The sequence below is a fragment of the Clinocottus analis genome, unplaced genomic scaffold (assembly GCF_023055335.1).
Source record: "Clinocottus analis isolate CAN_PGR_092001 unplaced genomic scaffold, fCliAna1.0.p SCAF_22, whole genome shotgun sequence".
Lineage (NCBI taxonomy): Eukaryota > Metazoa > Chordata > Actinopteri > Perciformes > Cottidae > Clinocottus > Clinocottus analis.
In genome coordinates, this window is record NW_027175954.1 from 1,647,501 (window position 1) to 1,663,043 (window position 15,543).

Consider the following 15,543-nt stretch of genomic DNA (forward strand, 5'->3'; position numbering starts at 1 on the left):
TGACAGAGGAGAGGAGGGAGAAGGATGCAGGGTCTTGCTCAGTTCTTGAGCTGTTTTAAATTCATTCACCGATGGGGGTGGAGGGTGAGGGGGGGAGGAATAGAGTTGGCTCTGTCATTAATTTTCCATGTCGGGGGGATGAAATAACATTAACATCTCTTTCTCTCTGAACTTCCATAAGTCAAACAGTCATTATTACTCAAAAAAAAAAAAGCAGCACACACCGTAAGTAGGCGTGCATCCTATTATTTCTCTGCCACACGGTCGCTTGTGTTTGTGTGTGTGTGTGTCTGCATATGTGTGTGTGTGGGGATGTCACAGCCCGGACAGACACTTCAGTTTTAATAAAGCAGAGGCCTTTCAGCACCCTGGCGGATCCCGCTGTAATCTCTTCTAAACAGGTGTTGTGATTAGCCTCTGCCGTGAGCAGCATCCTGACACTCGGATAGGCAGCGCCGACCATGCACACACAACCATCGGCTACCACTCAGGAGACAGATTTAACTGCCTGGTGCTTGGCAAGCGCCCTCCTGCCACCCCGACACAATGCGCTTTCGTCGAAAGTTCTGCTGGAAATGTATTTTTTTTCTTTCTGTCAGCCGAATAATTATGTCTTTTCTTTACTATATTCTCGTTGATTCTCTGCGCGCTGATGCAGCACCGCATGCGAAAGCGTCAGCAGCGGCGAGCGCGGCTCTTCGTTTTAAAGGGCACGGTCGGCGTATCGCAGCTGAAAGGCATGGCAGTATACGGGGAGGGAGTAAGGAGGGGTGGGGGTATTCGTCAACAAATTACAACGTTCAATTTTAATATTTTAAACTTCAAGTTTGTATTTTTAATCGTCTGCGGTATGAAGAAAACAACCACTACGCTTGCGTTGCTGTCAAATTAGGAATAATCCTCTTCCCAAGAACATCTGCATTAGAGAGTTTTGCTAATTAAATCACAATGTTGTGAGAGCCTGCTTGTGCTTGGAGTTTCAACCTCAAAATTAGGCTGTTTTACTTGCACATATTTACTTCTTACTTGTCAGTGTCTGACAACAGCTTTCTTTTTCCTCCACAGTAATTATTGTGTACTCACCCTTTTCCCCTTTTCTTTAAATACCTTGTGACTTGTATTGACTAAATAAATAAATATAGCATTTTGTATCCACTTTTTAGCGAGAATAAATGAAATTGAAGAAACAGCGAAGCATTTTGAAAGAAATTAGCGGAACATCAGGATTCCTTTTATTTACTTTTTGGTAATATTCAATTATTCTGAAGTAATGAATTTAATGAAAATAAACTCCTTTGATCCAACTTCAGGTTTTAGAGGAAGATCTAAAACACGAGCAGCCGCAGTGGATGCAGTGTTGCATTAAAACAAACTCCCAGAAAGAAAAACAAAAGTGAATGTTGATGGTTTTCGTGGATGATTCAATCATCTTGAGTGTGACACCGGATTAAAATATCACTAATCTCTTGATAATCTCGTGTTGGTATCTGATAAGTGTTTTTCGCAGCACTAAAAATCACAAAGAATCTCGACTGACACGCCGACGGGAAAAGAAATATATTACATGAGCGCGATGGATGACTATACGATCTCGGAGGCAGCAATATGTCTGCGAGCTGTTTTTTAATGGATTTTCAAAAACAAATGTGAGTTTATGACTTCCCTGAGATAATTAAGGCAAACCTGCACTGGAACAGAGTGTATTAGTTTCTGACTGTGAAATACTGTGGCGGGGTTGGAACTTTTATGACAATGGGGGAAGGGGAGGAAGGGAAATTACACCGTTTTTGCACTTAAATGTTTTGCACAAAAATGCTCAAGGCAGCATATCCCAGACATGAATTAAGTGTCTCATTGAGAGGTGAATTACTTCTTTATGGAGAAAAAAATTATGGCATGGAGAAGTGAATCTAATAAGCAACTAAACATTTTTTGTCAAAATACTTTAACCATCAATTGAATACTTTATGCTTCAATGTTGATAGCAATGACTTCATAGCATTAAAAAAAAAATCACTTTGAAAACTGAATTTATGTGGTTTGAATTCCTCTCTTTATAATTTACAGGACCGTTGTCGTATAAAGTCGGTTCCATCCGACATGTAATCCCAGAAAGAGAAGCTCAGAAAAATGACAACCTGCACACTTGAATTTTATAAGTTTTAAAGTTTTTTTCCATGAAATTACCTTTTTGAAAGAGAAGACTTCAAACCAGATAAATTATGATAAATCATTTTCAATGTTGTTTGTTTTTGTTTTACTTATTCAAGTTCTGCGGTACCTTTTACTTAATTTTTTTAAAGATTCAAATCTCACAATACGGTGTTGAGTTTCTTGTCAGTCTCAAATCCTCATCGCCTGTTTTTGCCTCCATCTCGAGGTGGTTGACCTCTCGTCCAGACACTCAACTTGTGATGTACCGCTTTTTTTTGTACAAAACATTTTACCGTTAGAGAAGAAAGTAGAAGTGCACTTTTTTCCCCCCCCATTGCCATTAATGGCCATATAAAATATGACTGTATTTGAAACACTCGGTTCTATATTTCCTTCTGTTTCATGAGTTTCTGTCACGCGATGAAACTTTAGCCAAAAACACCAGCAGGCCCGCTTTGACCTGCTGAATGCCTGAGTAGCAAAATAACTTAAGACTCTTTAAACTTTTGTGCGGGGTAAAAAGTAAGTGTTGGGTCTGAGCAAGGAGATGTGTTTTCAAGTGCCAGGAGACGCGCTGCATTCGCGTCCCAAATTACATTCTGAGGTTGGGTCGCGGCGCTGGCCGCTCTGCCGGTCCGCGGCGGCGGCGCTGCTGTCCATTACGTGCTTGTCTGAGTTAGCGGTGAGAGGTAATGCTTGACTAGTCCGAGGCTACGCTAGCTGGGGGCCCTCTGCGGCGTGTTAAACGCTATTCTGTGTTTGCTTGGGGAGCGCGAGGCTGTTAAATACTACAGTAGACTTAAGCATTGGGACTTTCCCCACGTTAAAACACTAAAGAAGTCTTTGTTAGCTTTGAGAGCCGACGTGTGCGAGCTGAAGGCTAGTCCTCTGTCAATCCCGGGAATGGTGGAGAGTCGACGTTCGGTTCGGGGATGTGGGCTTCGGGACATGTCTCTGTGTTCTCAAACCGAAGAGCTTTCAGTGCTCAGGGGGCCGCTGCTTGTTAGCTACTGAGGGACCTGCCTTTACATTCTGTTAGTGTCAGGAGAATTTACTCTGCCGCGTCTCTGCTATATAGAGGTTGCCGGCTGTGCTGTCCAACGCTCACAGCTTTCAGCGATGTTTAAAGAATAATGTCTGATGTTACATGTTTTCAGTATTACGCTCATGAAACTATTATTTCTGAAGTCTGAACACAGCTCAAACAGCAAGAAATTAACGCGTGGATTTCTCTTTTGAGCCGTTTTTACTGTCAATACTTCAAAAGCGCCCTCTCTTTCTCTCCGGATATTCGCCGGCTGTGTTACTTCTGCCGGTCAAGCGACGGCAGCTTCCTCTCCCAGGCTATAGGTGTTTGTTTGTAAGTGGCTTCCCTGAGCTAATTCTTTGTTAGCGGGTGGATTTGGAGCCGTGTTTGTTAGCACTGGGGCTTGCAGAACATCTGCTGAGCGTTTACACAGCCGGCAGCCTAACTGCTACAGAAAATGTGTGCTGTGTACCAACCAGAGCAGCATTTTAGTGCGTTTTTTTGTGTTTTACAGGCCCATGTTTAGTGTGCGTATACCTTTCATCCCTCTAACATACTAACCTGCAGTGTTTAGTTATTACTAATTACGCTGATACGGTCCAACATCGCCCGGTGGGATTTAGCTTATGAAAACATCCACTGTAATACCTGAGGTGACCTTCCTTTGCCTGGATTGTATGAATTTTTAAAACACTAGAAAGGCAGTCTATCACCCCATATGCACTTTTTATTCAGGGCATGTATTAAATATAACATCACATGCTGCACTACTATAACTTGTATTCAGATACTCTGCTGTTTGACAGTGACGGTTTTAATTATCACCCTTTTTGTGCGACATGCCGATGCCTTTTTCACTGCAGATGTTTCTGGTGGTGAGGACGACTCCTTTGCATTTAATGGCTGGCTCACATTACATGACTTAAGCCCTGATTTAATTAGGGTTAAAACTATTCAGTCATTTAAAACCTCAAAAGTGATGTATTTGTAATTTATTGAAAACAGTGTTTGTCCGTTTGTTTGTTTGTTTTCCTTTTTTAAAAGGTCATTTATTTATATTTTTTTAATTTTTTGTTTTACATTTTCAACACAACAAAACAATCCTTGACATTAAAATAAACACAATTAAATTGAATAAATAGTACATAATCAAAACAGTAATATTAGTATCAATAGTTTAGCTTATAGTGAGTATAAATGCTAAGCTTGATATACATAAACATCTACACCGACAAATGCTTATAGTACATAGACACAACCCATATATACCTTCATACATGTTATATACATATACTTTTACACAGAAAGGTCATTTTATTGGTTTGTTATTCATAATTTGTATGTTTGTTTTGATGTATTTTCAACAATTAAGCTCATATAAATTAGTATAAGAATTATTTCAAGAGTTAAAGTCAAAGTTAAGCTTCTAAGGTTTCGCATAGGGGGCCCCAAAAAGCTATAAACGACCCTGCATGCTAGCTGCTGGATCTTAATGTTTGAAGGAGCGGCAGGAAGATGCACTTGTCATGGGGAGAGGCGCAGCATGTTGCTAAGGACAGAAAGCGATGAAGAGATCTCACTGCAGTCCTATTACCAATAGAAGATGAAGAGGAGCAAGTCATTAAATAAGACACATCATAGCACAGTGTTCTTCTTTCATCTCTCGTCCCAAATTCGTCCCGAAAATGATGTTTTATCCTCCCCGATCCTATTTTCCAGCCCCCCGCGGAGGATGGGACGTTCTTAAACTCGAGCGCTGGGACCAAAGTTCTGGTTGCAGCTCGCTTGTTATGGATGTTTGCACGAATAAACACAACACGTAACTGATCTGCGCTGGGGGAGAATAGTCAGGACGCGCGCAAACAGGCTACTATGTGCGAATATGTGCCAACGACAACACCAACACGGCCGCGTCCTTTTTCTCGCGCGTGTGTTTTCGCGACAAAAACTCTGAGCGCGTGACCCCTCTGTCGGCGATCAGCGGCGCGGTGTGAAAACCACAACGACGCCGCGGGAACAGTACGGCGATCTGACGACCATGAGAGTCATGTTGTGTGAAGGTGGCTTCAGTGTCCAATGACACTTTGATATGTGGAACTTTATTCCTAAACTCAACGCAATCGTCTGCGCTTTTAATGCTTTCAGTCCACTTTTATGCTTAGCCCGTTAGGACGTGTCAAAATGTCAAGGAATGTTTTATAATCTACCGCACTCGAGCCGTGAATGTCACTTTTTTTTTCCGCGATGAAATTCTCCGTCTAATTATTTGGACAGCAGCTAATTATTATGCTTTCCTGTACACGCTCCTCGAAATGCTCCATTAAATATTGTCTTGGATTCGAGACGGTCACGAGCGGGAGTTCAAGTGTTTACCAAGTGAACTTTTCGGTGTTAAATGTCCCTGAAACCTCCGACTTGTTCTGCAGCGTGCAGCCAGTGATGTTTACTATTCCTCTCACCAGGGTAATGTGGAGATCTATTCCAATCTCTCGACCACATTATTCTGCATGTGCAGCGCTGCCGCTGGAACCCTTTCGCTCCTTCTTTTGTGTTTTTTGTTCTTGGTGACTTCACTTTGTTGACACAGAACTTATTTTGCTACGCTAGTTTTCTTGCACTTTTGTGCAGACTTAAGTGAGATGGTACTTAGCAGCATCTGGGGGCCGTACTTTGTCAGGCCAACTTAATGTAGCTGCGCCATCCAAACTGACCTACTGCATTAAATATTAACGTTGCACATTGCTGGCCTCATCATCATCGTCCTCCTTACCGCCATCTCTTTCTCATTATTCTGCATACTAGCCCCATCCTCTTCTTTTGTGCTGCCCAATGTCATGTACTCTTCTACCAGCCTTTCAATTATTGCTCCTTTAGCGGTTGGCTGCGTATTTCTCTCTTCATCCACCTTCACTTCCACTCAGCTCCTCCCCCTGAAGCCCACATGACTCCTTCTCCCAATGATCTCTAGAAATGTGTCACTTCCTCTCTCATTAGCCCGGATCTCTACAGCCTTCTCCACACTTTCATACTTCCTTCACTTGATTGCTGTAAACAAAAATGGATTTTGACATAAAGTAGCATGTGTCTGTGTGTGTGTGTGTGTGTGTGTGTGTGAAGCAGAGAGAGAGAGAGAGAGAGAGAGAGAGAGAGAGAGAGAGAGAGAGAGAGAGAGAGAGAGAGAGAGAGAGAGATGCTGTCTTGCTGTATGTGGTGTATTATTTAATGGTATGCTGGCTTATGAGTTAAGCTATATTTTGAGGGACACGTGTGTGTGTGTGAGTGTGTGTGTGTGTGTGTGTGTGTGTGTGTGTGTGTGTGTGTGTGTGTGTGTGCGTAGGTGTGTGTGGATGCTCTGTGCATGCACGTGGGTGGATGTGAACTACATGAAGTTCACTGTATTTGTATAATTGATGCACAATGTCATCAGTAAATCTCTAGGTAGAGTATGTGGGTTAAAATACGTTTCTGTGTGTGTGTGTGTGCGTGTGTGTGTGTTATAGTTGTGCATTATTCATACGTGCGCTCCTTGGTGGACTTGTGTGATTTGATGAGAAGATGCAGGTCTGTGTCAACGTCTCTTTTTATCTTTTATAATTCAGTAACCACCAGAAACTATCATCTTCCCCTTTCACCTCTCAGTCTTCTAAAAAGACTCATTTTCAATTCTCCTCTCCTCTTCCTCTTCTTCTCCTCTCCTCCTCCTCTCCTCTTTCTATTCCTCTCCTCTCCTCTTCTCTTCTCTCTTCATCTCCTCTCCCTATTATTAAGGTATTTAAAAGACAGTGGCTGTGTTGTACCACCATGACAGGTGTAAATATTAAACACGTTAAAAGCATGTCATTAACATGTATGGCATGTTGCACCAGCGCTGCAATATCTTCAGCCTGTCAGCACATAAGAGCAAATGTGTGTGTGTGTGTGTGTGTGCGCGTGTGTGTGAATGTTTGTGCGTGTGTGTGTGCATATATGATTCCTCATAATCAGCTGTGTTTTTGTTGGATGTTGGGTTCAGTAGAAGCGGTTTTGATGTATTTTGAATCCTGTGTGCTCAGACTAGAGGAGTTTTTGGGCCGATTCATCCCAGATTCACCGCATCTGAAAATCAAAAGGAGGAATCTGGTCCGAGGCCTCGGTTAGCGCCGATGTTGTTCAGGGTTTACACATCCGGTCTTAAACATCGCATCAGTGAAGCTAACACAATGTGTGTGTTTGTTTTAAGACTTGAGTTCATTCCCGTTTTCATTACTGAGTTAAGTATAAATCCATTTGGTTATTCATGAAATCCACAAAGCTCAAGGTGACATAGTCAAACAAAAACTACAGCAACAAATCATCATATCGAGAACTAGTAGAAAAAATCCCCTTTTTTTATCTAAGAAATTACTGAAAGGATGGTTTATTGTATGATAATCTAGCTGGATAATCATACAGTTTCAAAACCTTCATGTTAACCAAACATATTTGAAAGAGAAAACAGAAGTTGTTAGCTGTCACAGTTAAGGAACATCTTCTTGGCTCACCTATACTGTACTTGACATAGTTGCGCACACACAGATTTCCTGTGCAATGAGGAGAAATTACTGACATTTATCTGTGTTTAATACACTAACTAAATTTCCCCAATGTTGTGTGAGCATTGCTACTGTATGAGAAACCAAGTGTGTGTGCTCAGACCTGTCCTTTAGGCCCTGCAGTGGGTATCAGGCTGCACAGTCAAACATCTTCTTGGCCTTCTATCTACATTGTAATTGTGAGGCTAACCAGGATTGGCTGGCCCAACTGGCTTGATGGACACTTTCATCTGAATGCCAGATGAAAGTGTGTGTATTCTGCCAGTCGTCTTATACATAGTTATTACTTATATCTGAAACCTTTTCCACACCATTCTCTGACCAAATGTGCATTTAAATGATAGTAATAACTTTATTCATATAGCACCTGCTGTGTCAAAGTGCTTTAAAACAGAACAATTAAAAGATCACGATCAACAAATTGTGTATATATATATTTGTTATATATATATATATATATATATATATATATATATATATATATATATATTTATATATATATTTATATATATATATATATTTGTATATATATATATATATATATATATATAAATATATATATATATATATATATATATTTATATATATATATATATATATATATATATATATATATATATATATATATATTGTATTTTGTGTGTTCAGTTCATTTAGTTTATTACATTTGTTGTCTGTAAAGTGTATGGCGCTCCTACTTTGACCACAAATTTTCCCTTGGGGATAATAAAGTATCTATCTATCTATCTATCTGTCTATCTATCTATCTATCTATCTATCTATCTATCTATCTATCTATCTATCTATCTATCTATCTATCTATCTATCTATCTGTCTAAAAACATATAGAACAGCTGAAGTAAAAAAACAAACAAAGAACAAACTAAATAAGTAACATTTAATTTTATTTTTTTTTAAAGCCGAGCAGTAAAAGTGAGTCTCGAGAGCTGGTTTAAAAGAGGGCAGTGAGTTTTCTAGTCCAGTTCCTCGGGTAATCTATTCCAAAGGATTGGAGCTCGAACACTAATGCCCTGTCACCCTTGGTCTTCAGCCTTGACCGGGAAATAGCTAACATGGCCTTATCGGAGGACTTCAGGCTCCGGGTTGGGACCTGAGGAATTACAAACCCAGCCAGGTAGCAAGGTGCCGCCCCATGCAGGGCCTTAAAAGTCCAGATTACAAACTTTTTTTTTAATGAATTCTTAAAACCAGCAGGCGGCCAGTAAAGGGAGGCTACGATACCATCATGCTTTCGTGATGTGAATGTCTGGCGGCTGCGTTTCGGACACTGAGGCTGTGTTATCACCAAGCCATGCAAACACAGCATTACAGTAACCCGACCAAACAGAAAAAAACTCTTTGGAGGTCATTCAACGTCATGAAAAGACCTCGTTTGAGCGACGTTCCTCAAGTTAGTTTTTTGTATCCTATTGTGTATTCATGCACAGTTATGGTTGTATTCTGTTGTGTATATATTTTACATATTTCGCACACTGTTTACATTTAATTTATTTTCCTTAATTTACTGCAGTTCTTGTATTTACTGCAGTCATTTGTATTCATTGTGTCTATATATTTTTTCTATATATATTTTATTTTGTGTGTGTGGCGCTGCTACTCCAACAACAAATTTCCCCTCTGGGATTAATAAAGCACATCTCAATCTAAGTGGGAGAAAAAAAAAACGCGACTGAGATAGCTTTTAAACACGAGGCTGGAGATCGAGGTTGTGATCTCTAAAATAACACCAAAGGCTCTTCGCAGCAGGTAAACCATCCTGTCCTGTCCTTGAATCCTTTCCCTCGTCAAAGGAACGAGCAGATACTCGGTGGCTCGAGGCGCCCACATATCTACATTGCATCTGTTCAGGCTAACCTATCCCACCGGTTCTGAACGCCACGGCCCCTCCAGTAGTTCAGCCGCCATCGCTGTATTCCTGCGCGTACATTTCCAAATATAACCGCTTAGATAATCTGCCCAAAACGGTCGTCTCATCCCCAACCGATCTGCTCCTCTGACCGCTCACGTGATCGTTGCTGCAGCGCGGTGATTAAAAAAAAAAGCACCATACGATCATAACCGGTAATTTCTCGAAACCCACGTAAATATAACTCGTGCTATTTTAAGAGACAGGAATGATCCCTTAAACAATTACCGGGTTGTTTATTTTTGTCGACTGATTCGAATCAAATTGTTTTTTGCGCTGATTTATATGCAACGCTCGGTTGTAGCCCTGTATGTGTGAGCGCGTGGGCGGCTGCATGTTAGTCTCTGTGCTCGCGTGTCCGTGTTATCTGGGTAAAACTGTGGATGTGCCTGTTGCCGCACAAGGAGAGATTTTTGTCTTTTTTTTCCCTTCTAAACCTGAGTAAAATATAAAGTCCCACACACACACACACAGATGGAAACAGCGAGATAGATCTTTTTGAAGTACAATTTCATCCTCTCTCCGTCCCTCTTTTCTCTCTTTTTGTGTAGCAGTGAAGGGAGGGGAGTTAAATCTCTGCGGGGCCTGCTTCATGTGTGTGATGGCCTGAGCTGTGAGCTTTTTGTTCAACTGAGGGACAACACTAGAGGCACAATATAGGTTTTACACACACACCCACGCACACACACACACACACCTATAAGCACATGCAGGGGGGAGGTGGTGGGGGGCAGAGAGACGGGAGCTGACAGCTGATTCTCCATGTGTGTTTATGAGGGCTTTGATGTTTAATGTGTCACGTTCTTTGATGCCCTCTGTGGGATGTCAGCGCATGTATGTGTGTGTGTGTTAGAGAGAAAATGAGGGACCTTGCGAGGAGGTTTGATGTTTGTGTCTCTCCTCGTTTCTTTTCTCTCCCAAGCCTCTCACTCCTTTTCCACCTCTTCCTGCAGCAGGTATCTCAATCTCACTCACGGGGACTGGAGCATTTTTTCTTTTCCATCTTATTCTCTCCCCTTCAGCCTTTTTCTTTTTCCTCCCTGTCTGCTCCTCCTCTCTCCTCTGTGGCGGATGGGCTGCGCCGCTGTCTATTTGTTGTGTCCCCAGGGGGGGAAACTCGGCTTACGCTTTTATGCAAACATACATTCACAAATCATTAGCGACTTATTTCACACTCACTTTGGGTTTCATTCTGTTTAATCGCTGCTTTTTTTGCATTTTGTGACGCTTTGCCGCTGCCGCTCGCTCTCGCGCTGACCCCCACTTCCCCTCCGACGCTGAGACTAAATGATGTAACTGTACATGGCATGGGGAATTAATGCCGGTTCTGACTTCCTATAAAACCGCTAAGATGATGCCATATCTTTCGTAGTCCGTGTACCAGGGAAAAATTATGTTCAGCATTAATCGCTGTGATTTTTTTTCCCTCCTGTGGTATATTTAATACATTAAGCCGGTTCAATAATACAGACTCAGACACAATGAGTCAACACGAGGAGTGTTTTTATTTGCCCCAATTAGTTTCCGAGACATAAATGTGAGGCTGTTGTTTTATTGGCTGCTGAGCGTCGGAGTGAATCTCGCCTGTGAGTTATGAGGCCGTTATCGCCGACCAGGAGCTTCCTCCTGTTGCCGGCAGTCACTCGCTCTTACAGCGAAGTCTGACTTGTTGACTCAATCTCTCAGTATCTCTTCCTCGCTTTTCCCATTTCCCCCCCTCGTTCGTTCTTCTAACGCTCACGCACTCGCTCTTATCTCAGTCATACTCCGGGTCTGACTCACTGATTACAAAATTGAAAACGGTTTTAATTCCACCAGGTTTTTTGAGTCTGATTTGCGCTCACGCCAGCGCTTGTTTTATTTTTCTCTTCCCTCCTCCTCCTCCTCCTCTTCCTCCTCTGCAATTAATTCAGCTTCTTCAGACAAATCTGCTGACTGTCTCTGCTGCCGGCCTGTTTGTCATTGCAGGACGAGAAGTCCACGTTCTTCCAGTTCGGCGCCGCTCTGCAGCAGGAGGCTCTGCTCATGCTCTCCATCATGGAGGAGTATGACTGGCATGTTTTTTCTATCGTCACTTCCAAGTTCCCCGGGTACCAGGATTTCATCAGCACACTGAAGATAACTGTGGATCACAGGTGATGAATACACAACAGACACCCTCCCTCCGCCCTTCCCCCGTCCTTTATTTACAGCAGATGACGAGATTAAGCGCCGTGTGTTATTTCATGGTGTATTGTTACAGCTTTGTGCGCTGGGACCTTCAGAGTGTGGTGACTCTAGACGCCGTCGACGGCGACCCAAACTCTAAATCACACATTGCACTCAAGAGGATCCAGAGTCCTGTTATTCTGCTGTACTGCTCCAAGGATGAGGCCGTGTGAGTGTCATTTCCTCTTTTTCTGTGTCTGTCTCGCTGCCCCCTCAACATCGCCAAATTTCTGCAGTGAACCTTGATTAACTCTGCGACTCCGCTCCTCCGCAGGTACATACTCGAGGAAGCTCGTTCCTTGGGCCTGATCGGAGCCGGTTACATCTGGATCGTGTCCAGCCTCACCACCGGCAACCCAGACTTCACCCCCGAGGTACCGAGGGCCCCATATGTACCAACAGGTGGCCACTTCTGAGTGGTTTGACAAGACGTGCAGTGTTTTTAATTCCAGGCTTTTTGCCGGTCATCCGCTACCTCTCCTGTCTATAACTGCTTTATTCTCTGCAGGCAAAGTCATAGACAGCGATAAAGAAATACTTGAATTCTGAAGGAAACAAAAATCGACTTATCAGAATCTCTGAAGCTTTTTTGACATGCTTTATCTTGTTTGCTGACAATTTGTTGTTTCATACCAGGGTGCCAGATTATTTTGCAGTTTCCAGTTAAGGGTTGTTCTTGTTACCTGCCGAGAAATAGTCCGACACAAAACCAACTTCATTTTCATGTAGTTTTGTTCAAAATGAACTAAAAAGATATGAACGAGTAAACCTTAAAGGTGCAGGAAAGCAGATTTTCTTTTTTCACATGTTTGCAGTCGTTATGCTAAGCTAAGCTAACTGTTATATTACCTGACAAATATTGTTGGATCAATCTTCTCATCTATTCCGAAAGCAAATAAGCATATTTCCCAAAATGTGGGACTATTCCTTTACGCCGCATTAGCATGTGATATTTTTAGTTTACTGCTTTGTTTACTTTCCTCTCGCTCTACCTGAAAACATTTGCTTTAGTCCCTAAATAGGATGTTTGACAGCATTACATTCACTCTGAAAAAGAAAAACAGCAAGGTAGCTCTTATCCAAATAGGATATGAATATGTGCATAAATAATTCAAAGTATAATCAGCTCAAGTGTTTCCCTCACATTCAAACTCAATATATCTAATTTGTGCTTACCTTTTCTCAAAAGCCTCTCGTATGTCATCCTCTTCTCCCCGTCCATCATTCTCAAGTCTCTTTTAATGTTTGCTTTCCATGCCTCTGTTTTCAAAGAGTCCACATTTTGTGGCGAAACAAAGTAAAACAAAATATCGTCGGGTAGATTGACAGACTAGAGTGCTGGCTTTTTTTTTTTGTGTTGGCTCAGTCTGGTTTTGACAGACAAACTTAGTCCGCTATTTGGTTTCTCAATTATTTCATTTTGACAGTTTCAAGATGGAGGCCATACCCGAATGAGCAGTTCAGTTTGTGGAAATACAGTCCGCTCACACTTATGATATGTGAGATCCAGATATGAGTCATTTCAGATGACTCAGGCACATGAAACCAATAAATCACCTGCTTGACACCTTTGGGATTTGGATGTTAAAAACTGGGGTTAAAAAAAAAAAGCCAAATTGAATCCTTCACACCGCATGTGCCACCTCTCAGATCTCCTGTCCTTCCCTCCTCAGGTGTTTCCTCTGGGTATGATCTCCGTGTCCTATGATGACTGGGAGTACCCGCTGGACACGCGGGTGCGCGACGGGGTGGGCATCATTTCCTCCGCCGCCACCGCCATGCTGCGGGAGAAGGGGGAGCTGCCAGAAGCCCAGAGCAGCTGCTACAGCACACCGTCAGACAGGAGCCCCGGGAAGCTCCCACCAAGCGCCCTGCGCAGGTGTGTGTGTGTTTGTGTGTGTGCGTGAGAGAGTGTGAGGAGATCAAGGTCTGGGGACTTGCATAACTCCGCTCGCCTTTGTAGCCGGGTGTTGAGCCGTGTTACGTAAGTCTTTTTTTTTTTTTTAATGCACTAATGAGAGTGCTAGAACGGAGAGAGGAAGTAAAGATGACAGAAGTGTTAAACACTGTGATGTCTAATGACATTTAACACTATTAGCTGTTGTGTGCATGGCTGCTCTGCGTTTGAGCTCACTGCCTCAGCCGAGCGACGAGGAAATGAACGCCAGGCAGACCTCCGTGTTGTTACTGCCCTGCGTTAACTGCAGCCTACCGTGTGTGTGTGCGTGCGTGTGTGTGTGTTCACGTGTCGTTCTGTGTGCGCACCTTACTTCACATGACTGGATGTCATTAAGTCAGGATTAAAGTAGCTTTTACTAGCTTTGTTCTTGCTCTCTGTGGCAGTGTGTGTGTGAGTGAGTGTGTGTGTGTGTGTGTGTGTATGCATTACCAGTACAAGTGTATGTGCTCTCCTCTGACGTCTGTGTGATAAGGAAACAGTCAAATCTTTAGAAACCAGAAGGGGGAATGGGCCCAGACGCACATTTATACAGAAACATCCACTTTTGTAAAGGCACAGATGCAGAATCTGTTCGCTGCTTTGCTTCCTTTCAGGGTTTTTTGGTGTGATATTGTGACTACGACTTGAATATGAGGCATTCAGTGGCTAAAATATGAGTATTTATTCAGACACTGATGCTAAACCGACTAAATTCATGGAGGTCAGGTTGCTCGGCTCTGCACGTCTGTGATGACTTATGAGTCGCCTCATTAGAATGAGAGCCACAGTGTGATTCTCACCAGCGTGGCTTTATTATCCCATTTCTCTCTCACATTAGCCCATTACAGTATATATCAAAGCGTATACAATACCGCCGATGTTGACAGCTTGATCCAATATAACTCAGGCCTCAATAGGAGCTCAAATCTTTTCCTCATTCTGTCAGAGGTACCTCATTTTTAACTTATTGAATGTCATTTGCATATTTGTCAAAACAACTGCAGCCAATTTTTGTGATAATAAACTGACAGGTTGGATTTCCCCTTCCCTGATTTGCAAGTGGCGAGGGCTGTGATCAGACGTCTGCATACATTAGTCTAGATACAATCTTGCCGCAGTGTGTATAAACAGCGTGAGGTGGAGAGGAGCAGGACAAAATCATCTGGCACTTAAAAGTCATCATCAGTCCCGCATGGAGTCCACGTCATTCTTGCCTGACAGGCATTAATATCCCGGACTCTAATTCATCTTATTCGGGTCTCCACAATGGCGCAGGGTTTTTTTTTTATTTAGGTTTGTCCTGGTCTTACATTTCGAAAGGTTATTCTATTTGATGGAACCACTGTACCATGCAAACCCCTAAGCTGTCACTGTTTTCTGAAAAGATGCTCCTTGCCACAATACAGAAGTTGGGAAAGAGCCTCCCCTCCTTCTTTATTCATACCTTTAGAAATGTGCTCGCACAATGGCGACCCCAGCACTTCAATAAAAGGAAAATGTTCTGCGCGTAGTGGTAAGTGGACCCACATTCGAACGATGCTATTTGCACTCGCAGGTCATCTTTATTTTTCCGGTAATGTGCCCGATGCTGCTCTTAAAACGGCCATTGAATTTCGAGGCAGAGAGTAATTTACAAGCCACTGAACCTCTTTTTAATGCAGCAAGACATCTCGTTTTATCCACATCACATAGGATCACAAAATGACAGGAATCCACG

At 42.5% G+C, this 15,543-nt stretch overlaps 1 protein-coding gene across 6 annotated transcripts in view; it reads left to right on the top strand.

The window, feature by feature from the left end:
* Window positions 1–15,543, top strand: part of grin2ab (glutamate receptor, ionotropic, N-methyl D-aspartate 2A, b) — a 117,785-nt gene that overhangs the window by 75,672 nt on the left and 26,570 nt on the right. For all 6 annotated transcript variants that reach the window (XM_068589079.1, XM_068589077.1, XM_068589076.1 and 3 more), the window contains 4 exons: window positions 11,648–11,814; window positions 11,922–12,056; window positions 12,162–12,261; window positions 13,561–13,766. In XM_068589079.1, the coding sequence (XP_068445180.1) occupies window positions 11,648–11,814; window positions 11,922–12,056; window positions 12,162–12,261; window positions 13,561–13,766 (608 nt within the window). The remainder of the gene's footprint in view (window positions 1–11,647; window positions 11,815–11,921; window positions 12,057–12,161; window positions 12,262–13,560; window positions 13,767–15,543) is intronic.